General features: G+C 34.5%; 1 protein-coding gene across 9 annotated transcripts in view; it reads right to left on the bottom strand.

The window, feature by feature from the left end:
* LOC149794253 (nephrin-like) overlaps nt 1-27,025 on the bottom strand; it is a 347,553-nt gene that overhangs the window by 132,050 nt on the left and 188,478 nt on the right. For 8 of the 9 annotated variants that reach the window (XM_089968389.1, XM_089968382.1, XM_089968380.1 and 5 more), the window contains one exon: nt 11,901-12,059. In XM_089968389.1, coding sequence (XP_089824515.1) covers nt 11,901-11,961 — 61 coding nt within the window. In that variant the 5' untranslated portion in view covers nt 11,962-12,059. The remainder of the gene's footprint in view (nt 1-11,900; nt 12,060-27,025) is intronic. The other variant, XM_089968388.1, reaches the window with a different exon arrangement.

Below are 27,025 nucleotides of genomic sequence, written 5' to 3' on the forward strand. Positions count from 1 at the left end.
GAGACAGATCCTGATTTACCAGTACATTATGCAATGGCAGATCATGAAACTAACCTGTGAGTACAGATGGTGCTTGCCAATTCTATAATATACAGTAACAGCATGGGCCAATACCTGGAAAATCAGGGTCTTGATGTTGGCTCTACTTGCAATTTGACACAAAAAGTGTAGACCCTGACCTTACAGGTCATTATGGAGGTTTGGATCAATGCTATTTGTTGCAAGTCAAGTGATATTCACTGGACATCATTTCTGCCCATTAATCTTGCCATCCCCATCTTTCTTGGTGAAAACATTCATTGTGTGACCATTACCGTAGTTGAAATGTGTCAATTTCTAGCTGTTTGTTGTTGTTACAAACACCGATCATACACTGATATGTTTCAACAGCCATTTTTAAAAATATATATTTGATGATTGTTACTGACAAAGACTTCTGGTTGTCTGATTTATATTGAAATGTTTGAATACTAAAAATGAGCAACACTGAAACAAAGTCTTTCTATGAGCAATCAAAGTATTGAGAATACTGAAAAGTTAAGTCTTGATGCTAATTTACCAAAGATCAAATGGAAGAAAGAGAACTAAAAAATACTTTGCTATTGTTGGTACCCTTTTACTGTTGTAAACATAACAGCTCTAAATAATCTTTATAATATTGTTCAAAACTTTCCTTTCTTGATGCTTTCTAATTTCATGGTGTTTGTTTTTGTAATCATATCATTATATGTTTTTATCTTATAGGTGTTGACTAATGTTGTAAAGCGCCTAGAGCTTCTAAAGATTAGGTGCTATACAAAGTCCTCATTATTATTATTATTATTATTATTTTTATTATTATTAGAGAATTTATACAAGCATTATTTCATGAATTATTGCAATGGTTTTCTATCAAAAGCATTTTATAACATTATTTCAAGTATTAACATCAGTTGAGCAATATCCACAGAAGATAACTACAATAATCATTTGCCAAAATCTTAGTTGCTTACCTTGACGTAAGACTGACCTGAACGGCTATGGGCCTATACTTTGTTACTAATTTTAGTAGGACTATAGTTTGTTGCTATTATTAGTAATGCAACTATATTTGGTACCAAAAAAAAAAGAGAATGGCTACTATACTACAGACCTAGAAGAACTGAACTCAATCCAGCCAGATATATCCAGACACTTTTCCATCTAGAATTTAGGAGAATCAAATCAAATCACTTTTAACCATACAGCAGACAACTTTCAAAAATGTTAAATATTGCCTTTTAAAACATTAATGGCTTTCTTACTCAGTAGTCTTATTTAAAATACACAATATATTTTAGCTACAAATGAAGTACATGATAAAATTAAACTCAACTTAGTTTTGAAAGTTTGTAATGACAAAATACACATAATTATTAGTACAGAGGAAAAGGAAAAATTAGCTCTGTGGTAGACATATTGGATGTCACCTTGGCACCATTTTCACTTAGGACCAACTAGGCATCATAATAAGTCTTTTATCAAATCCCCCATGTCATTATCATTTTTCATTCATTTCGTGAGAAGAAATAACAAAATTTTCAAGATGGCCACTGTGGCAGCCATATTGAAATCAGATCAGCACCATTTTCATCCGGGACCAACTAGGCACCACAAGGAGTCTTCCAGTGAAAATCCCATGGCAATATTACATTTCATTCAGAAGAAGTAGCAATAACAAGATTTTTAAGACGGTCACTGTATCACTAAGGACAGTCTGACATCATAAAAAGTCTATGAGTGAGAACCTCAAAATGACATGATCATCAGTTGAGATGTTGAGATGGAGCAGTAATAACAATATTTTCAATATTGCCACTCTGGTTCATATATAAATGATACAAGAAACACTTGAATAACAATTTCAGATTTTAATATTTGTCAAAAAGTATTCTTATTCCAATTTTTCAATTTCATCACTAATTTCTCAAGCTACTAATCTCATGTCTAACAACATAATATATGCTATGTAAAGGTTAAAAAAGGTCAAATGGGGATACAAACATTCAGAAAGGATTTTCATGACTTTGATACAAGCTTGTTTCTGGTATCAATAGTATCACATCAAAGTGTCACCAGTTAAGGTCCATGATGACTACATCTGAGATTATGCAGGAAAAATATAGAAATGACTGTAGGCTATCTTGACACTGGTTTTTTTTCTCTCCAGGAATCCTGATATAGCCGCTGTACATAGTTACCACAAAGTATAAACTAAAAGTGGCATCAATAAGAGCTAAACAAATTATACATCATGAATTGAGCATGACAGAAACTGAGCATAAGCCAACTTTTTTTCATTTGCCAGACCAAAGTAATGAAGCAGTAGCATTAATGAGGCTTAGTAAAAGGGGCACCTGCTGCTAACACAAGTTGAAATATAAAGAAAAGTGATCTGAACTTCAGGAATGAATGCCAGTCACACAAACAATCTCACTGATTCAGACCATATCTCACTGTAGACCGAGCAAATTTAGAAATGATGGCATTTAATGGGATATCATCCAAAAGAAATGGAGTCCTGAGTTTCTGATTCAGCTTCCTTTGTCTACAACTTCCAATAAGTGTCGTTAAACTGTTCAAAACAGCAGTACTTTAAGCAAGTCCTGCTATATTTTGTAAAAAACAATTTTAACTTTTGTGTCTCTTGAATAATTATTTATGCCTACAATTTTATTGTAATTTTCTGGAAATAAAACACACAATGCTTGAAGAAGTAAAGGAGATTCCTTGTATTTTTAGCCGGCCAAGACCTCCCCCTTTCTCTCTCTCACACACAGGTAGGTAGGTAGGTGTGTGGATGGGTAGGTAGGTAGGTAGGTAGGCAGGCAGGCAGGTAGGCAGGCAGGCAGGCAGGTAGGCAGATGGACAGATAGATAGAGAGATCGACAGATTGATAGAAAGATTGATTGATAGATAGACAGAGTTAGTAAAGACTGCTTACTGCATTCTTGGATACAATATTTACTCTGTAAGTACATTTGAATTAGATTTTTTAGCCAAGTTACCAATTGCTATTTATTTCAAAGGCTTTTGTCATAATGTTCCGATGTTACAACATTTTACTGGTTATGGTGATGGATTTGAGTTGTTGGCTCAATTAGAATGTTTTTAACACCTGGCAATCAGTCATTTAAATTAGATTTAACAACTGAGGTGACAGGTAACCAAAATGTGATAATCACATATAATTCATAATATATAAATAATAAAGGCCTAACAAAGGAGACGACACTTCAAGGGCACTATTTGCATGGTCTCTCAAGACTGAGCCACCAGTGATGATGAACAAAGGAGCCAGGTTAAAAAGGCATAATAATCGCACCTCATTCATAATCAGTACTTTAGAATCACAGCTTGTTGGTTCAATGCAATTAAAGTAAAGAAAGAAATGTTTTTGTTCATACTTTTTAAACTAAATAAAATAGAAATATCCTTTAGCTATCATTCTATCCAGATTTATTTACTTGAAGTAAATCTCTCTCAGGTTCATTTTGAATCTGAATATTGTGAAAATGGATCAAAATTCACATCAGGAAAGGAACAAAATGTCTTCTCAGATACAAAGCTACAAAAATATATATGACAAATAAAAATCAAAATAGCAACATGTTCTTAACCAAGAGAAAAAAACTAAGCATGAAATAAATATACTGTCTACAATCAATATAATTAATCCTGTATGGTGTAATGTTTCCACAGACTGGGTAGCAAATTGTTTGTTAAAGCAGGGTTTAAGTGAGCAAACAGATGGCATTACCAGTGATAGCAATGATGATAATGAGGTTGTGCTTGCTATGGTATATTACACCTACTTGGGTCTGGTAACAAGATGTTGATTTCTTGGATTATGTTAATTCTGATAGTGATGCTATTTCACCTGTCATTCCAGTATAAATTGCTTACTAATAAATTGCATGCTACAATTATATCCAAAATTATCAATGTGGACAAATGGATACACATTTTGAGAAATAAATGAATAATTTGAATATAATGTTTTGACATCATGTTCCTAGGTTATAATATTTAAAATATGTCCCCTATAAAAAAAGTTATTTTTCACAGGGGATGGATTTTTTATATACTTCACAATTGGATCAAAGCATGGCTTTGAGGGATTTGGAAACTCCAAGCCCAAGTCTCTAAAAGCCTGGCATATCAAAACTTTTCCCTGATTTGTGAATACATTAACTAAGAATAAACAACAGGAGGTCCTTCAAGCACAGAATCTTTGAAGCAACAAACTCTGTATACACTCTCAGACAAGTATGCACTTTCAGTACAACTACCACCATATCAGGCCCAGATAATGAGAGCTAAGTGCATTTCCCAGGGACATACTGAGGCAGCCAACCGGACTGTCCTGTGCAGGTATTGAACACATTACCCAGAGATTACAAGTCTGATGCTCTACCAACTGAGATAGTGTGGTCTGCAAGAAAAGCAGGGCATTAGCAAATAAAAACCTGTACTTAATGCCAGATGCACAAACAGTAAAGATCTTCCCATTCAATACAAGCAGCTGCAGTGATAATTAGGATCTAGAACTTACCAAGATCTACATACATGATTGTGCAACATAAAGCCAGACACCAAGAGACATCTGCAGGCATCAGATTCCTGATGTATTCCTCCTAATTACAATTGTTACTTCTGTAATTAGGACTGGTCCATTTAGCAGGGCATTCATGATGAACATCATATTACATCCTAATTTTGCAAGTTTATTGTTTGTTATTAACAGGTGCTTCATCATGAAATGCATGTGCCTCATCTGCTAATGTAAAATCTAGAGTACTTTAAAAACCTTAAAACACAATCAATACCAATATTTATTTTATGCTAAGCAGTGAATTATTGATTTTCTAATTAAAATAATATTGATATTTCACTGCAGTGAAAAAATAACAATATTTTTTCACTACAGGAACTACTTTTTGGGGTCAGAACATACTTACCTTCCTTTGATTTTTTTGTCAGTGAACTACTTTTATCTTATGTACATGTCATTGTCATTATTAATAATCCCTGTCTGTTATCCTTGAAACTTGTAGTTTGTTATTCTGGAAATATCAGTTAATTTTTATCACTGATGTGGAACTAATTTTGTGTGCAGGTACACATAGCACAGCAGAACATGTACACTAAACAGCTGACATTACCGTAAGAAATCTGCTAATTTACTGTGTCACAAACTTTAGGTAGACAACTTATGTGAGCGTAAAATAAAAAGAATATTTGCTTGAAACGAGTGAATAACGGATACATTTCATCTCGTGGGTGAAAAACTCTAGTATTTGCTGAGTTTTTCATCCACTCGATGAAATATATCCGTTATTCACTCGTTTCAAGCAAATATCCTCTATATGACATGCACCCAACTGCTAACATTGTGCTGACACAGATGTGCCTTTATATGCATAGCACCAAATCGGGATTTATGTCAGTTACTTGAAACTGTAGAACCAGGTCCACACCAGACTCAAACTTTACAACAAAGTGACTCTCTCCAGCCAGATTAGGCCAAAGTGGAATAACATAGAGAGAAGACTCAAGAGGGATTAGAGAGGTCAAAATGTACATTTACAACAGTTTCTTAAAACAGCTGTTTTACCACATTGTTTAGCAAAATCCTTAAAAAACAAAAGAAATACTCACTAAACTTAATGAAAATGTTTTTAAAAAACTGTATATTTTGATTAAACAATAATCTGTATTACTATTTTAATGCAAAAGATGGTATGCTTGAAAATATGTTATTTTCATAAATGGGTCACATATTCCCTGGTCCTTTCTTCCAACTTTTACAGGGTAAAGAACAAAACAAACTTTTTTACTTGAACCACCAATCTATAAACATAATTACAGAAATAATTTTGTTGATGACTGACCCCAATATGCATGGAATCTCCCTTACTTCTTCAAGAACTGTCTTTTTTCCAGGAGATTACAATAAAAATGCAGGCATAAATAATCATTCGACTGACACAAAAGTAAGATTTTTTAAATACAAAATACAGTATATAAACTGTTTTACCTTGGTCATTGAAACAGAAATACACTGTTGATACGCAGAATATGAAAATATGCAGTGAGTGGTAAAGGGTGAGGTGAAGACTCTAACTTAACAAAAGGCAGTGTCACCTACACGTTTTAAAACCAGTATCTGGGCAAACTTACAGTCATCTTGTAACTAATTTGCCTGAATTGCCCGCCATAGCATCGACTCTGAATTAGTACAAACAGTTCAGACCATGACCTTATGGCATATGAGGCACTGACAAAATTGGGTCTACACTGTTCATAGTCAAAGTGGATGTCACCAGAAAGCAGTCATAATAAATATAACTTGGTGCATTCCCATTACATCAAGTGGGGCATTTAAAAAAAGAATCCCTGTATCTTGCTTGCTGTCACAGGAAAAACGCACAGACACTACATTGCAAGCTGCAGAAATTCAGTTGGTAGAGACCAAGATTCATAGTCCTGAGAATAGGAGCACGATACCATGCCAGGTCAGTACCCATCTGGTGCCTTGATATCCTTGGGAAAGGCATGTATGTTAGCTCCCATTTCCTTGGCATAGTGTAGTAGCCGATATTCTTTTAAAACACAAAGATAAACCAGACACAAATTAATAATGGTTCCTCAATGGGAGTGAACAGAATTTCCAGCAATTTAAGACCATTTCTTCATTTTAATTGTTGAGTGTTGAAATCATCTCTGGTTTTTTTTTCCAGTAAAAACAAAATTTTAAAATGAGCTGCTGTGCTACACGAGGCACCATTTTCATTTATGACAAAGCAGATATCAGTAGAAGTCAGCTGGTTAAAACCTCATGTCATAATTAACATCACATCAGAATGGTTTGTAGGACGGTTGCAATGGCAGCCATATTAGATCTACGACCTACTCCATTTTCATTTAGGACCAACTAGATACCATAATATATCTACCAGTATAAGAACCATGTTGATATAGTCATCTATTTGGAGAAGATTCAAGACAACATTTTAAAATACAACCATCCAATAATAAGATTTCCAAGACAACCACTGTTGCAGCCATAATGGAAGATGAATCAGTACCATTTTCATTTAGGGCCAAGTCTTCTGGTAAAAACCCCATATAAATTTCACTTTCTGTTCAAGCAGGGTTTTCAGATTATGATTTTAAAGATGGCTGCTAGGTGGTCATATCGAACATCAGATCAACACCATTTTCATTTAGGATCAACAAGACATTATAAGATGAGTTTTAGTGAAAACCCCATGTTCATATAGCCATTCATATAGTAGAAGTAGAAATAAGATTTTAAGATTGCCACTTCAGTGGTCATATTTGACATCAGAATGGCACCATTTTCACAAAGAACCAAGTAGACATCATAAGAAGTCTTTCAGTGAAAATTTCATTTTAACAAGACCATCCACTCAAGGGGAAAAGCCATACAAAGATCTTCAATATAGCTGCCCTGGTGGCCATATAGGATGTTAGCTTGTCAGAATTTTTTTTACAGCCATCTAGACATCATAAGTCTTTCTGTGAAAAGCCTATTTTGATATGACCATTCTGGATAAGTGGTCATAAATGAAAATAGTGCTGATCTGACACCCAATATGGTCATCATGGGAGCCATCTTGAAAATCTTACTGCCACTCCTCCAACATCAAATGTCATATCAACATGGGGTTTTCATTTAAAGACTTCTTTTGAGGTTTTACCATCTAGTTGGTCCTAAATGAAAATGGTGTGGCTCTGACATACAATATTGCCACTACATCGGTCATCTTGAATATCCTATTTTGGCTAATGATCCACGTGTTTATTTGCTTTTTCGGAGTGCTCTGGTGGCTTAAGTGGTTATAGCGTCCACCTTGGATATGGGAGGTAATGGATTTGAACCTTGGCCAAGTCATATCAAGACTTTTAAAAATGGTACTAGCAGCTGCCTCACTTGATGCTTAGCATTAAGAGGTTTGTTTTAGGACATGTCGGCCTGGTGTCAGGATAATGTAACTGGGTGGGACATCACGCTACACGTCTGCAGCATGATGATCCAGAGGTAGACATCACAATAAACTGCCACAATGTGGACATCGTAGAGATATGACCCAAATGGTTAAAGCTATGTTGAAATTCCTAATGTGTATGTGGTTCTCTAAAAGACTTCACATGTCTAGTTGGTCGTAAATTAAAATGGTGCTGATCTGATGTCAAAGATGGCCAATATGGCAGCCATTACTCCTCCTGAATGGAATAAAAAAGTTCCTTTTACTAGCAGGACCTAAATCAAAATGGAGCAAATCTGACATCTAATATGGCCACCATGGCAGCCATCATAATAAAAGTCCCTCATAACAAATTTAGTGAACACATTTGTTCTGACATTTTTTAGTCTTAAAAAGAATATCCTTAAGGGATTGATGCTCTACTGTGTGAAAAGATTTTTCAGGAATCCAGTTTTTCCTATTAACTGCTGAGTGTTGAAACTATCTTTGGTATTCTTCAAATTTGGCTGCAGTGATGGACAAATTGGATGTCTGATGGGCACAATATTCATTTTAGGACTAAACAGACATAATTTGATGTCTTTTGGTTAAACCCCCATCTCAAAATGAACATCTATTTAGGGGAAGTAATGACAAATAAGATTTTCATCACAGCTGTCATCACAGCCATACTGGATGTATAACCATTTTCATTTACGAACAACCAAGTATCATAAGTCTACTGGTGAAAACCCCACGTTGATAAAGCCATCCCTATAGCAACAGAAATAACAATATTTTCACGACAGACACCACTGTGGCCATATTGAGAGTTACATCGTTTTCATTTAGAAGCAAGCTGAAACCACAAGAACATTTCTGATGTAAATCCCCATGTCAGAATGACTTTCCCATCAAGAGGAATAGCTAAATAAGATTTTCTGATGTAAACCCCCATGTCAAAATGACTTTCCCATCAAGAGGAAACGCCAAATAAGATTTTCTGATGTAAACCCCATGTCAAAATGACTTTCCAATCAAGAGGAATAGCCAAATAAGATTTTCTGATGTAAACCCCATGTCAAAATGACTTTCCCATTAAGAGGAATAGCCGAATAAGATTTTCTGATGTAAACCCCCATGTCAAAATGACCTTCCCATTAAGAGGAATAGCCGAATAAGATTTTCTGATGTAAACCCCCATGTCAAAATGACTTTCCCATTAAGAGGAATAGCCGAATAAGATTTTCGGATGTAAACCCCCATGTCAAAATGACTTTCCAATCAAGAGGAATAGCCAAATAAGATTTTCAAGATGGCCACATACTAGTCAACATACCAACCTGCCATAATATGCAGCCGTTCTGTGAAAACCCTAAGCTGACATGACCATCCATTCAGAATGAGTAACAATAACAAGATTTCCAAGATGGTGGTTATATTGGACATAAGGTCATCAACATTTTAATTTAGAACCAACAAGACATCAAAAGAAAACTTTTAGGCATCCATTTAGGAGAAGCAATACAATATGAGAAGTCTGTACCATTTCATTCTGGACTAACTAGGCATAATAAAACAAGTTGATATGACCATCTATGTAGAAGGCTTAGCAATACCAAGATTTTCAAGACTGCTACTGTGTCGGCCATAAACTTAGCATTATTTTCATTTGGGACCAACTAAAAAGTCAGTTTGCAAAAACTCTATGTTAATATGACCATCCATTCAGGAGGAGCAGCAATAAGATTTTCAAGATGGCTGCCATGGTGGTGATATTGGATGTCAGATCAGCACCATTTTTGTTTAGGACTAACTAGATATCATAAATGGTCTGTTAATGAAATCCTCATGTTCACATGGCCATCCATTTAGGAGGAGTAGCAATAACAAGAGTTTAAAAATGGCCACTGTGGCAGCCATAATGGATGCACAAGCAGGACCATTTTCATCTAGGACCAACTAGTCTATGGGTTGAATGTGTGTGTAATGTTTCATGTCAATCCTCCAAGCAGTTTAGGGGGATTAGTGATAACAAATTTCAACAGACCACAGAGAACAGACCATGTCATAAGCTTTTCTGATATATTACCAGCAAAGCTAAAAATCTTGTTATCACAACTCCACTTGACCAGAAAAGCCATATTGACAAGGGCTTTTCACCAGAAGTCTTCTTATGATGTCCAGTTGGTCTTAAATGAAAATGGTGAGAATCTGATGTCCAGTATGGCTGCCATAGCAGCCATCTTGAAAATCTTGTTATAGCTACTCATCCTGAATGGAAAAGTCATATCTTGAAAATGAATGGCTACATCAGTCCATCTCCAGTAGACTTCTTATGATACCTAGTTGGTCTGTCCTAAATGAAAATGGTTGGTTGATTGTGGATTTTCAGTGCATTAGCACTGTAAAGCTATTTAGTGCCAAAATGAAATGGTGCCAGTGGTATATCCAATATAGATGCCATGAAGACTACCTTAAAAACCTTGTTGAAACTACTCCCCTTGAATGGGCGACCATTATGATGGGTTTTCACTAAGTCCTAAATCAAAATGGTGCCAGTCATACATCTAATATGGCTGCCACGAAGACTGTCTTAAAAACCTTGCTGAAAATACTAATGATGTATATTTTGTCCAAAATAAAAATGGTGTCAAGCTGGCATCCAATATGTGTACCACAGCAGCTTATTTTAAAATCTAGTTATTGCTGAAGAGTACCAAATATGGTTTCAACACTTGACAGTTTAAAGGAAGAAATTGTTTTATCTTAGTTTTAATTCCTGGAAATTCTTTTTGTTCAATTGAGCATCATTCCCTTTGAGGGACTCTTGTTTTGAATTATTTTCAGCATTTCAATATTCCTTAAGTCCTGGATGAATAAGGTTAAGAAATGCTGCTTGGGACATGTACTCCACATGTTCTACATGTACTCTGTGTGTACACACAGATGGATGTCCTTTATGTTGCCTTTGGCCTGACAAAGTATGGGGATAAGAAGAAACTATCTGTGACCATTTAAACAAGAGGAAAAGTCATGCTTCTACTTTTTCATCACTGAAAGACCTCCTCTATTCCTCAAAGGGATCTTAGGACATTTGCTGATAAAGTAAAGTCATCATATGGAATCCTCAGCAAGTGCAGTTAGAGTACAATGCCCCATACAGAAGGTTTCAGTAATAACAAGATTTACATTGAATCTGTATCATTTTCATTTAGGACCAAAAAGACATTTGAAGAATTGTTTTGGCAAAAAAAACCATACTAATAAGACCATTATTCATTCAGGAGGAATAGTGATAGCAAGATTTTTAATATGGCTGCCATGGTGGACTTTTACGACTATTAGATATCGTATGAAGTCTTTTAATTAAAACCCCATGTTAATATGGCCATTTTCATTCAGGAAAAGTAGCCATGACAGCCATATTGGACAGCTGATTGTCACAATTCTTATTTAGGATCAACCAGATATCATAAAATGTTCTGAGAAAAAACCACATTGATACAACCACCCATTCTATGTCCAGTGGACCTAAAACAAACCAATCAAGGAAAAAAGGATGATATTCCAACATGCAAGACAGAGCCAAGGAGGAATCAGACTGGAATCATGTTTGGGGGGCTCTATACTGCCAAATACATATTGGAGGTGGGAATGTTATCCTTTGACTGTTGACAAACACCAGGTAAAGATATAGAAATATAAAAATATCAGTATTTAATACTGCTTCTAAACTTCAAATGTTTGGTTTGCATTAACAATGAAAATGGGTACCCAACAAATAAAATGTAATTAAAAATGGAATTCCTCATATGAGACTAGACTCTGTATGAATTCTATGAACTTGATCATCCCTTTAATTATTTTCCAAAAAATTGCTTTTACCTTGCACTGTGTAGAAGCTGATAAGTATCCATCCTGTCATGAGAATCTGCATGGAATCCATTTTGATGATTAAATCAAATTCTCACATCAACTGTAATACTCCCTATCACTCAATCTGGACAAGAGGCTGCTTCTGACATCAGCTGCCAATCTCTTGACCTTACAAAGATAAAGAAAATTGCATCAATGTACAACCACACATGATTTTCATGAAAGTCACTGACCTTCCTGTTGTTATATGTCTACAAAGGAACATCCAGAATTGGGTTAAATTTAATAATTTTATACTGAATACAACCAACTTTTGTGTTTTATTTTTTTGTTGTGGAAAAGTTTACAATGATAAATGACCCCTTCAAATCTGGCTGTGGATTACTGTCACTGATACATGCATCTTTGCAAATACTCCACACAAAGTACTGACAATCAACTCAAAGTTTTTAGTCTAGATGAATGAAATATGACAAGCCAATTCAGCCAAGTTAATTTTGGATAGTGTGTGTTGATAAGAACTAGCTATATCACACCTCTAGGTCTTAACTTGTTTTTCTATCAGACCATGGGCACAGATATGCTGAAATTCAATCACAGATATTTGAAGTGTTGAAAAGAAGACTCCCATCTTCAGCCTCTGGGAAGCTTTATGCATTGAATATCTGTGCTGATATTTACGTACATGTTGTTACCACTGGCAAATGGTACTCTTGACAATTATAGGAAGGATATTTATCTATGAGCTAGCAAACATATTATATGCTAAATTGCTTTTTCTTTGGATGATCTTACAAGATGGTAAACAGCACGGTACCAGAGGCACACAGCTTATCAGTTTAGAATGCCTTGAAATGGACCATCTTCATCATAATTATACTATTGTACTATTGGTTGGTTTTTCATGACCAACTGTTGTTTGTTGTCTCCCTTACAAGTACTACTTTAATCAATGTGGTGAATTACTCGTTTTTTCCACACACTGCACCACAATTTTGAAATTAAATGAAAGACACTGTACTTAAATAATTGACAGAAAAATGTAGTACTGTTCAATTAGAACGCCTTCTTAAAAATATTATATAAGCACATGATACAGTCAGTACCTCATAAAATGGTCCTATACACGTGACAATTTCACAAATGATAATGACAGAGTTTGCAATTCAACCAAATTAGAAATGACCACAAAATACCCACACTGGTATAAACTGTCCCATGCAGCTTAATGGTCTAACATTCCACTATATAAACAGTTTCAGGGTGACTGGTCTAAAATACCGATATATAAACATTTTCAGGGTGACTGGTCTAAAATACCGATATATAAACATTTTCAGGGTGACTGGTCTAAAATACCGATATATAAACATTTTCAGAATGACCATCAAGAACAGTATAAGGATCCATCTTCTGGGAGCATTATGAAAGGGGCAAGTGGGGTGGCAGAACGATCTTCATGGTATGGCTGAGATGACCATACAGGGTGTCCACAACCAAAGTTTTGTCTTTATCATACTGACTTTTAGTCATAGGTGTGGATTATCATGAGGGAGACAGATAATGCAAAAAGGTGCAGGTTTTTCATGTATAAAATCTAAATTATTAAACTGACCATTTTCTTTAGAATTCCTGCATCATCAAAATTCACCATTTTAGAATTCCGTCAGCTACTACCTAATTTTCTTGGTAGACTGACTTGTAAAGAAATACCATGAAAATTATATCTATGGGTCAAGATGTCAATGGGTATCTAGGTACTCGGGTAACCACCCATTGACATTACCTGGGTAATAAAATGAGACATCAGGTACCCATATAGTTCATGTAAATTAAAAAAACAAACATGTTTTCAAGTTCAGATCAAAGATTATACCACATGATGTCAGGTTCTAGTTAGACACAGAATAAAGACTACAGTTCCTGACTTGGGTTCTGTGACTATTGGCTGCTGTGCATTTATTCATCATAGACTTGTCTACTGATCTTATATTTTCAACATGTGGAACTAGGTTTAACGTTTATCCAAAAGAGTGGCCAGAAGGCTTCAATGTTGCTTCCATAAATAAAATTAGAAGTCAGATTTTCCCCCTCTGCACACTTGAACAATTTCCTCTTGATATCTCACTAACACAAAAGTCATGCAAAATTAGATTTCTTTGAACTACCTTAAAAGAAACATAGGATTATAATCATATGATATAAAACAGGGGTCTCAAACTCCAGCCACCCTGAGGGCCACATGAGAGCAATTTTGATGGCCCATTAGGGCCACACCACCTTTGTTATCTCTCATGTCACCTCGTGATGCCAATCATTTTGCAGGCCACAGGATATGGCTTGGAGGGCCACATGTTTGAGACCCCTGATATACATGTAAAACATTTCAGATTTGAATTCGCAGATTTTCTCATGATGAATAGTTCATGCTATCTCAAACACCAAGCATAAATGTGATTGTGTGTGTGTGTGTGTGTGTGTGTGGATAAATATAGATATAGGCTAAGTTGTACATTGGTATGATATTGACAGCAAACTATAAAATACTGTATCACCTCGACCTTCCCTTCTTTCATCACAAATGACTTGTCTGTAGTGATAAGAATGCTAAATCTGTTCTTATGCAGGGTTATGTACCTTCCAGGTTATTTGCAGGATGCTAGTACCATGGCATTACTATTGCATGAAATTCTTTGGCAGAGTTCCATGGCAGGCACAGATAGTATTTTAACACAATTACTTTACCCTGCCCCCTTTGTTTCTTGTCATCCCACTACTATACAGCACACCATGTTTTGCAGCTACACATGCACATAATGCCAACAACTCCAGATGCATCCAACACACGACTTTCCTCAAGTTCTACAGTTAAACTCTAATTATCCATGTTTTTTGATCATATGGACTATCCACAGGATACCCAATTTCCTTTTCATGAAGCTACATCAGTCTACAAGGCAACCATTATCCAGGAAAAATCCTTGTTCCACCCTACACGTCTTGAAAAAGGATGCTTTGCCGCATGAAGTCTTGTTTCTGAAAATTCTATCAAGTGTACATGTTAGCAAGTTGTAAGAACTTTAGTTTTATCCAGGTCAAACAATTTTCCCCCAAATATGTATATGACACTCATTTGTCTTTCTTCAAGTGTTCCACTTCATATTTGTGGACATCCCTTCAAGGACAATTAAAAGCAGGGAGGTCCATTTACTTCTACTATCTTGTACAATTAGGAGCCAGTTTGAAATATAAAGACAAATTTTGATACTGCTTACATAATCCCAGGTCTCTCAGGGATATTAAAACTTGTACTCTGTTTTGAGTAATAAAAAGTACCCCAACTAGAAAATCTTGCTCCAAATTGAACCAATGACATCATCTGGAATGGTTAGAACATTTCCCAGTAAGGTTTGGAGTCCATTATAGATTTATGATGAAAGGGCCAGATCTAATAAACTGCCTGAACATTAACAAATGAAGCCATAAGGCATCAGCTGTTTTCTTTGACTGAATCCCATTATTCTGAGATGCCAAGATTCTACACCCTGTGTTTGCCAAATTATGCAACCTGGTATAGGTAAAAATGTACACAGGTAAAGGAAAAGCATATACACAAGGTAAATAAGAAAAAGAGGAAAAAAGCCACAATGGATTTGTGCATATTTCTACAAAAAACAATGTATATCGATGTGAAGTGCTGAATTTTGAATTGTATTGAACTTTAAAGTTGAATACATTGAGCATTAAAATTTTATCGCATTTAAGCCAGAAAAGTCTTTGTGAAGGGTCACTTTGACTTTTATTCTTTTCTCCCCCATGTCAATGTTAAAACTTGAAAGGCTAAATTTTATTTCTAAGTAAGATTTGACCAAGAGCATTGCTACGCTGTCCTGAGAATGTAAACATCTGAACTACCAACCATAACCACTTGATAGGAACCCATGTCAAATTATCATTTTAAAAGGGAAATTGATATGCCGTACTTCACAGATTTTATGCTGTCTGAAAATCTGATGAAAGAAACGATTGTCTTGGGGAAAATGTAGGAACCACTGCCTACAATTGGCCAGAATATTAAGGCATACACTTTAGAAGCAACGAGAATTTAATGTGATGACCTGGGTCGAAATTCTTGTCTTACATTATCCTGAAAGAGGAAAAGTAGTTTTGGCTCCGAGGACACCTAAATAGAATAGTGCTTTCCTCGTTAAACAAGTGACCAGGTGGCTGTTTTGTGAGAAAAGACAGGGCTTAGAGCCATGATGCAGAAGTTCTGAAAGACAAAAGCATTAAGGTTACGCAATTTTAATTTCACATTATATTCTATTTTCTGATTGTTTATTTTATGCAAATGTGTTTGATATGACCAAGTTCCATAATATGAATCATTTATTCAATTTCATGGAAATGTGTTGATGCTAGAGTTGTTATGCAATTTACCTTTTATGTAATTTTACAGTTATTAGTTCACTGGTAGAATTGATTGCATGTGATCCAAATTTTCATGTGTGTAGGATTTCATAGGGTTATATGAAATAATTTTCTTTGTCTGTTAGGGCCATACTGATTATTGCGAGTTAATGATAATTACCTATTTAAATTTGATTTTGTAATGTTTAAATAATCTTGTAGGTTGGCGATTGCTGTGAGTCAGAATTCATGAATTTCATGCAATAGTAATCGAACATGTAGGATATATGAAAAGGAATATGGTAATGCTTGACAGAACGTGGTAATTTATGACCTGTTTCTGTGAAGCGAGGGTAATATGTACTACCATATTAAGTCAGAATTTATGCAGTGTTTGGATAGTTATTTATGTGTCTGAGTAACATTAAGTGAGGGAATTTATGTACTGTAGAAAGTGGTATATACATAGATTTAGCAGTAATTTTGTCCTTTAAGGAACAGCTTTCTGGGAGACAGAACAATCTGAAAACAGAAGTCCGAGAAAAAAAGAAGGATAAGGTCAGAATAAAGGACCAGGAAGTCCATGAAGGGATGAAGCACAGAGAAAAGGAAGTCGATGAAATAGGAAGACGCTGATACACGGTCAAGGGAGGAAGGTGATCCAAATCAGTTGTGGACACCGAGTTCTTTGCACCACTCATTATTATGATGAAATAAATCCAACATGGGCACTGCTATTAAATTCTGTTGATATAATTTAGATTGAATTGGAATTGTTGTTATTAATTTCTTTTGATTCAATTTGTGTTTTTTTTTCTCGTCTAAGGGGGCTCATATTGCTTTGTAAATTCTTCCAAATATTCTTGCTCAGTTCTCTGTTGAAATTCAATTCTTTTCACTCCCATTGGGCTATAACATCAAGTGAGGTCATCCTCTAGATAATGCCAGCCAAATCCAATTAACCACCCCTCTTACTAAGAGGGCGATGTTACAACCGGGTTGTAAAATAATGATCCAGGGTTGAAAATTCTTCTAATTATGTACTTTCTCTTTTTACTCATCCTGTGGACATTCTACTCCTTCTAAACTTGTATACAATTCTGAAGACTAAAAATGTGAACTTCATCTATGATACATTTTTCAGTGACCTGAGATTAGGTTTGTATATACATTCAGTCTCTTCTAATGTCCTTCATGCTCTTCACCACGAATGTGTTTCCAGCTTCTAGCATGTAAACTGAATGAATCTTTTCTCAGTGCACTCTCAAAAATCACTACTAAGAATGATTACCAGTGTGATATTGATGGATATAGAAACAAATGTGCTAAAATGGCATGCTAGACTGCTTTTCATACTTCAGAAAATTGAATTTGGCAGGCCATTCCTATTAAATATTTCTTAAACTTTGAAGAATGATATTGCTTCTTCTATTTCACTAGCCTTTCTTTTTTGTTTTCATTCTTTCATCTTCCTGCCTACCAAAGAAAAACTTGTGAACATTCAACATGCCTAGTATTAAGATGACTATTCTTGACTGGTGAAATCTTTAGATAAATGCAGAATTTGTTGTTTTAATCAACTGAAAATATACATTTTGCAAAGCAGTCGGAATTGTATTCAGACTACAGATCAACTTCTTTTTATTCTGTCTAAATAGTGACATAAATTGGTTTCAACACAGCATTTCAATGCTTTTTAATGACACTTGAATCAGCAAGTGAAATTCCATATACTGTTTTGTACCAGTAATAAAAAGTAAATTGCTACTCTCTGGAAGTTTATAAGCTGATTATTAGTTATATAAAAAAGTTTATTTCATACTTAATTTCACAAAAGATGGAAATGATGGGCTTGAACCTCAATATATATATATATATATATATATATATATATATATATATATATATATATATATATATATATATATATATATACATACACACACAACAAAAGTCAACTGCTACATCAAACTAACAGAAATTTAAATATTTTCCTCAAATGTCTGTACTAATTCTTTCGTTTTTATACTCTCTGGCAGTAAAATGGTTCTTTTTAGTATCAGTTTCAAACATTCTAAATTTTTACCACTCTGCATGTCCTTCAATTTTACCCAACTTCGTACTCTACTGCAGGACAAAGTTACCTTGCCCAAAATACGTCCAGTCTGGATAAATATATCTATAGCGATTTTCCTTATACAATGTTTCCTTTTTCTTAATATTTTACTCATATATTCAAATGTCTTTGGATTCTATTAGGTAATAAAATTTCAAAGGCCTGTGGTGTGTCAAAGCAAAACTGCTAAGAAGAAAAATATCCAGATGCTGTTTCATCCAAATCTAATAAATATTAAAGTCTGACATATAATAAATGTCAAGAAATAAATATATAAACCACCATTAATTTACACCCGCCTCTCATTCTATAGTTTTATTTAATGTACACAACATCGTTTTAACCATACCAGAAGTACAGTAAATACTTTAAGCTATACCTAGCTTTGAAACATTGTAATAACAAAATACGGATAAGACATGTATATAATCATGTGAAAAAAGGAAAGATCAATACAAATTAATTATCTGTGAACTCCAATAAGTTATATTAAATGTTTCATTTATTTAAAAATGCCTAAGTTGATATGCTGTTCGGATTTTATCTAAAGGAGAGAGCTCTCTCCTTGCCACCTAAATAATGGACAAGTAAAACAAATAAGAGCGGTTATTTTTTTAAATTTTATTTCAGATTTAAATTTATTCCATTTATTTTATTTTAATCCTTACAAAGCTATATATATTTCACTGCCAAAGAACTCACTGGGCTAAGGTGTTTGAAAAAAGAAATGAAATTTGCACTCCATTTTTAATTAGGTTTGGCAGGCATTGAGACTTTTTCACATTTAATTTTGAAATACCACAGAAAATGGGGCTGACCAGAATGTTGTCTGTTTCAGTCTATCCAGCATATAAATTGGAATTGTTTAATATCATTTTTGGGTTCTAAATTACTAGCTAGAATTACATTAACACTTCCCAACATCCAATAATCTGATATACTTCAAAATTCTACATATTATCATCATCGCTATTGTTCAGCCAGTATTTGCCTAATGAAATCATCATCTGAAGACAACCATATTGGGAATCAACCACTTTGGATTTTCTAGGAATAGCCCGTATATTAAACTGGCATTTGTAAAACTTCCTTGATGTACAGATCAAAATATGACAATGCTTGTTCCAGGGCCAAATGTGCCAATCAAATTTAGTTTAAAAACTATTCAAGCTGAAAAACCCTGACATGTAAACAGTTGCCTAGTGCCTACCTCAAATAAAAAATGGTACAAAAGGCACTGCAGTATCTCTACTGGGTGGTGTGACATATGTTGCAACAAGCACTACGAGTTCAATCAAAATGTATACTGCACAGAATCTATTTTTATATGTGCAACTTTAAACTAATTTGTGGGAGTTCTCATGCATCACTGCTCTCCAAGTGTGTAAATTCATACAAATGTGTTATTTGTGCACTGGCAAACCCTAGCAATGTCTCTGCCTTAGTAATACCTGTCTCTTGAAATTACAATAATAATGGTACAATTTTAATTTCAAAGTCACATTTTACATCATTACTTACACAAGAGGCACTGATGCTCTACTAAGCAAAAGAAATTTCCAGGAATTCAAGACCATTTCTTTCTTTTATCTGTTGAATGTTCAGATCATCTTTGATATTCTTGAACAATAATTTTTTTTTAAAAACAGCTGCTGATGTGCACATTATGCCATCTTGGTGCCATTTTTGTTAGGTTCAAAGTTGACATCATTAAAAGTGTTTTGATAAAAACCTAAAGTCATATGATCATCCATTCAGGGTTGTAATGACAAAAATAATTTGACAGCCATATTGGATGTATAAATGGCATAATTTTCATTTAGGATGTTAAGATCAAAGCTTTAAAAAAAATTAATACTGACTTTGTTTAAATGCTTTCTTTCATTTTGAACAAGTATTATATTCCTCTTCCTTTTTGATTATAACTGGATACAATATTTGAAGAGTCTTTTTTTTAAATAATGTTTTTAATATTTTATAGAAAAAAGAGAATTGCAAAAAAACATTGCCTTGAAGGGACTGATGGTCTGCTTGGCAAAACAAAATTCCATCAATTCAAGATAAGACCATTTCTTCCTGCTGAGTGCTGAAATCATCTCTGATTTTCTTTTTGATAACAAGAGTTTCAAATAGGCTACCATGGATCATATCTTAAACTTCAGATTGGAACCATTTTCACTTAGGACAAAGTAGAAATCATTAGAAGTCTTTTGATCAAAACCCCATGTCATGGTGATCATCCAGTCAGGGAGAGTAATGATAAGATTTTCCCCCTACAGCCTTCATGGACGCCATATTGGATGTACGACTGGCACCATGTTTATTCCTGACCAGCTAGACATCATGTGAAGTCTTTTAGTGGAAACCCCATTTTTATATGACCAAAAAATTCAGGAGGCTGAAGGATAACAAGATTCTTAAGATGAGTAGTGATTAAAAAAAATCTTGTGCTAATGGATAGATGGACAACCGACCATCCCATAAGCTCTCCTGGTCTATGACTAGTTGAAATAAGAAACATGTACAGACAAAACCAGCCATGAAGTGGATTTTATCAACTGGCTTTATGCAATAAGCCTTCAGAAATATTGGGGAGAACCCTGTTGGTATTACTGATATATCAGGGTTTCAATTTATATTTTTAAGTATCCCTGGGACAAGTGGATTCTGAAAACTAAACTTTTCAAGCTGCAATATACTTAATGTGATCAAGATATTTTCATTTTCAAAATTTTAATTCAGCAAGATTTATTTGTTATTCTATTGACCTGCACTACTTCTGCATGATTGCAAGCAATGGGCAAAAGTCACTACACTCTTTTATCAGCTTTGACTGACTGCGAGATTTTCTCATTTCTCGTGAATAAGAATAAACTTGCTAAACCAATCGCTACAACCCCAAGTAAAATTTTCTCATAAGGGTGACCCAACAAAATCTTTCATGCTGACTAATTGAGCCAATCTGATTTACTCTTTCAAGCACCACTGATTATTGATTCATAAATGGTCAATTCCATTGACGTATTAAAGATTTTTTCACTGGCTTGCTGATGACATATTTTTGTTTAGGTTAAATGATGAGAAATAATAAAATGTTATCGCAGGCAGCTATATGTCAAGAGAGTGGAATTTCACCCATGGCTTGTGACAATGTCAATATTCTAACCTTTAGCTGATCCCACAATCTCTTGTAATAGAGTCTACAACAAGCAGTATTTAATTCCTAATAATTACAATTACTATGAATGGACCAAAGTTGTGCAATTGGATTGGATATAAACAGTCACATGATACTGATCAAGGAGTTTTTATACATCGGTAAATTCTGTAGACTACTTTTGGTTCTCAGTTACTAGGTAATTTAATGTGAAGCTTTATCAATACCAATGCCATACACCATAATAATGAGACCCACCCATCCACCAGCCAAAATGTGCATCCATTTGATTAAAATTGCCGATTAGAAGTTAAAACAATGTAACTGCAGTCATTCCTGCATTCCAACATCATCCCTTTTGGCAAAGAAAGCATGTGGCAGGCTTTACAAGGCAATCTTCAGAAATGTTTCACAGGCTGTTATTCAAGGTCAGGGTCATATGTCGAGCATGGAATCTCACTAAAATGGACATAATTTTGCTTTTGCTTTTGAAATGTGAAGAAAGCAAGAACAATAAATGCTATCAACAACACGTGCCCATACACAAGCATAATGTCAGAAAAAAATGGAACAGCCTGGTTTAAACAGCATTAACCAATTTTTATATATTAAAATAATGATATTAACATGCTCCTGATATAACTGGCATGACCACCCACTCAGACACTACACTAGACATTACTACACAAACAATAGACAACTCTTGGCTAGTAAGGATCAGGCTATGTATTCAGTTTCAGTATTTAACACCCTCTCTCTCTCTCTCTCTCTCTCTCTCTATCTATCTATCTATCTATCTATCTATCTATCTATATATATATATATATATATATATATATATATATATATATATATATATATATATATATATTCTATTGGTTACAACTGACTGTTGAATGAGTTTTTCAGTCTGCTATCAGACCATTGTGTTCTGAATTTTATCTTATTATAATTTAAGGGAAAACTGATTGATACAATAAAAAAAAGAGGCATGGAGGTCCAAATGATCAAAGGTACATGTACCTACTAGTCTAGTAATAAATTAAGATCAACCAATCAATCTCAAAGAATCATAAAAGTGAATGTTGTGATTCTGTTATCTGGTGTCTTTACCATCGCAAAGGTTTTATACGACCATTACAGATAATTCTGAGTTCTATAAATGAGGAAAATCTAAACAATCGACATTTACTTGAGCACTGTAAGGGTTGAGACAAAAATATCAGCATCTGAAGATGACATTGTCTTATAAATCACAGGCAAGCCAATCTCTTATGGGTTTATATAGGACACTATCTTGCTGCTCCAGCCATTTTCCTGAAACAGTTCAATTAACTTTGTGAAACCCTGCAGCTATCAAAATATTATCATACACAAAATCTGTTTTCTTTGTATCTTCTGTCTTCTTTCACTGCTAATGCTCTATTGTTCATAACGTGATCAGATATGGCTGGTATATTGCCTATTTTTTTGACAATTACATAGCAAGTTTAGACTTCCAACATACGAATTAGCTTAACTGGCACCCAATTCATTTCAAGCACAAGATGTACCTGACATATAATTGCAGTCTTTCTTTAATATGTAAATATACAGTAGCAACCAGAAATATTCATTTATATCTACTTTGGTTCCTTTTCAGTTAGTTTTTGTGTGTAAAATTTGTATCATTTTAAGAGTGGCTGTTGTCATTAGGGACAGCAGTTTTTGTATTGCTATTTCTATCAATACATGCATACAATTATACTTCCAGACAAAATGTAATTGTATATATCTTTTAATTAAGGAAATGTATTATCCACCTAGTATAAATATAATCAACCAGTGCTGCTCTTTTCAACACCATAACTCTGATGAACATAATGCGATGTTATATTTTCTAAACTGTCATTCAAAATTACAATTTGTTTGCAAAACAGACATTGAAATAGACATAAAAATTTCTCTACTCTTACCGAATAACATATCAGAATCAGAAAAGAGTAAAAATATCACTAATGCATAATACAAAAAAAAAACAACAAACAAAACGAACATTGATACATTGTTTTTAAATTAATGGAATATATATGCTACATTTCTAGATTCTACATGCATAGTGTCACATCGTCTAAGCAGTTTAATTTTATGCACTAAACAAAAGATAAGAAATAGTCTGTTTCCTACATACATACCTCACTATTTATATGCTAAAAAATGAATCACTGTTAAGAATACTTCATCAACGTTATTTAATTGGGGGTGGGGGTGGGGATAGTGGGGTGGCTGGCAGTTCCTTTGGAATTTTCATTTCAAAATATTCAGTGTGTATCTATCGATGATGAAATGCAAGCAATTTGTGTATTATAGTGTTCTAGAAAGATTCAACTAATTAGCACCATTGTAACTAAATATTGGAATGCACATCTATATTCAAATGAATAAATTTAAGGACTGGTGCATGGTTTTCAGTAAGAACAATAACCTGGAAAAGAAGATTGAATGCCATTATGCCGGTTCACCTTGTCCGAATGGCTATTTTTAGAAACTGATATTGCGTTTCACAGAGGTAAAAAGTAGAATCACCATTTGAAAAAGCTTGCCAGTAGCCTCCTGTGAGTTAGGTGTTCACCCCAGCTTTGTTCCTCCACCTAATATACTGCATTCTGTGTATAGCCTATCACGTGATGAAAAATCTCATTAAACCTGGCAAAATCAAATCAAAACAAATGTCCCTCAAAGGGATTGTCATGCTCTACTGGGAAAAAGAATTTCCTGGAATTCAATGTACAAGACCATTTCCAGTGTTTTAATTGTCAAATGATGAAACCATTTCTCAGATCCTTCAACAAGAACAAGATTTTCAAATCAGCCAGTGTGGTACATACCGGATGTCAGTTTGGTACCATTTTTATTTAGGACAATGTGGACATATTACAAGTCTTTAGGTGAAAACTCCATGTCATAAGGGGGCCTCGAGTGACCAAGTGGTCTAAAGCACTCTCCATTACGGATCACTGCCATCTCACCTCTGTCTGTGTGGGTTCGAGTCTCAGATTCAGTCAATGTGGGTATGTGAGAAAGCTAATGCCAGTAGCTTTTCGTGGGTCAGTGGTTCTTTCAGGAGTTTTCACGGGTTCTTCATCCACCATTAATACTGGCCACCATGTATAGCCTATCGTGTGCTGAAAAGTGGCGTTATAATGATCATCCATTCAGAAGGAGCTGTGACGAAATGATTTTTATGACAGTTGCCATAGCAGGCATACTGGAGGTATGAAAAGCACCATTTTCATCCAGGACCAACTAGATATAAGAAAACTATTGGCAAAACCCATGTTGATATAGCCATCCACTTGGAGAGGGTAGTGATAATATTTTCAGATAAGATCCATGAGTATCAACAGCGTGTTGATACAATGATTGAATCAGGAGGAGGAGCGATAACAAAATTTTCAAGATGGCTATTTTTGGCGGTTATATAGGACCTCAGATCACCAGTTTTCATTCAGGACCAACTAGATATCATTAGAAGTCTTTTAGTAAAACCTCATGCTGATATAACCAATCATTCAGGAGATTTTCTAGAGGGTCACTGTAGTGGCCATAATGGATGCAAGAAGAACCAATTCCAATCTAGGACCAACCTGACCATGAGATGAGTATGTAAATTTCAATGCAATCCTCTGGAGAGACACTGGACAACAGACCATCCCATAATCTCTTCTGATTATAGACCAGAAGAACTTGTAGAAAAAATCTGAACTGTAAAATTTTAACAAGTCAATGGGATATGTTTTTACAAGTCTGATATATTCTAAGGCATTCAAGGGTCAAAACTCCATAAAATGAAGTAAACATCTGGTAGGCATCAAATTCATATATTTTAAAATCATCCAAGGGCCACAATTCTGTAATATATATATTCCAAATCTGGACATTATCAAATTCTCCCAAGATCTTATTCAGATTAAGTTTCTGAACAAATGTGGTTCAAATTTAACAAAAACTGCATTGTACAATGTTCATAAGCAATTTGGAAAATCTATGTTGAATCAATCAAGGACAATAACTCTTTGAATACTATTTAAATGAGTTAATCACTAAGCCTATTCAAGTTCTTGTTGAGATAAAACTTCACAGCCAACTGGCTGAAATAAAAGTGCAGATGCAAGTGTTCCAAGCTTTTGCATGGATGATGGACACAGACTAGTTCTGTGCACCCTTGACATAGCAGATGGAGAAAAAATATAACATCACTGAAAGAACCCAGACAAATGACTTCCTGTCCAAGTCTGTAATAGTAATTGGTGTATTGATTTCATCTCTGAATCAGATCAAAATTATGGCAGAGCTTGGCTGATGTATATAACCAGCTGGCAGCCTGCATAACACATAGGTATATTTATGATCACTGAGGATTAAAACTCTGCTAATGAACTTTCTGAGAGAAAAAAAGTTTTTTGTGCTCTCTTTTGATGAGAAGAAATGGAAAATCTAGAAGTTTTTCTTATTTTAGAGTACATGCTGGTCAGGTATTTTTTAGGATTAAATAAATCATGCAAATATTACAAATGTTTATGCCTCAGTTCCTCATTACAGATTGCATTTATGTGCATCAAACATTGCAATTATGTTAACAGAAGAAACAAAAAGAGTCAAAGGGACACTTCACAAAATACCCTTTTTCATCTAAAGTGATATTTATTCTTATTTTTTCCAGAACAATTAACATTTCTTGGGATATATTCCTCACATGTTTACAACCATAAGAAACCATTTCCTGAAATAGCCTCCACCTACATCTTGCATTATCTCCTTATAATGGACAGCTTTAGAGCTTCAATAACCAATAAAAACACAATCTGACTAGAGTCCAATATATAATACCCATGAGAATTTGCACAAAAGTATAGAACCTGCTTCTCCTAATGTCTTAGAAATTCCATCTCTTTTATTATGACCAGTTCTATGAAATATTAAACAGCCACAGGTTGTGAAAAATAAGATGTCTTTTCCACCTGACTGCTATGGTATAAAGGCATTTATAATGGTACATATTACTATTTTATACTCTCATCCCACCTCAATGGACTTGGCTGTATACATGTGGCCATTGAAAGTACCAATATCTATCTTCACAATACACACTAGCAGTAACTAAATATCTGTTCTCTACAATTTTTCATTGTCTTGGAGGTAAAAACATTTTTGTAATATCATGTATACTGGGGAAAGATAGCATTTTGTTAAAGGGGGTGGGTGTTTTGAGTAAATCTTTTTGGTCCATTCTTCCATTCATAATTTGAGTACAATATCTAAAAACCAAAATGTTGAACTGGAGCCTCCAACATTTCCATTATACAGTAATACAATAATCTTAATTTGATACTATTTAGAAAAATCTAAACAAAGTTAGTTGATGTATATAGATCTAAAGTGTATGTTAAAGTGGTCATATACGTATCTTTA

This window comes from Sinohyriopsis cumingii, chromosome 8 (genome assembly GCF_028554795.1).
Source record: "Sinohyriopsis cumingii isolate HCF-2022 chromosome 8, ASM2855479v2, whole genome shotgun sequence".
Classification (NCBI taxonomy): Eukaryota; Metazoa; Mollusca; class Bivalvia; order Unionida; family Unionidae; genus Sinohyriopsis; species Sinohyriopsis cumingii.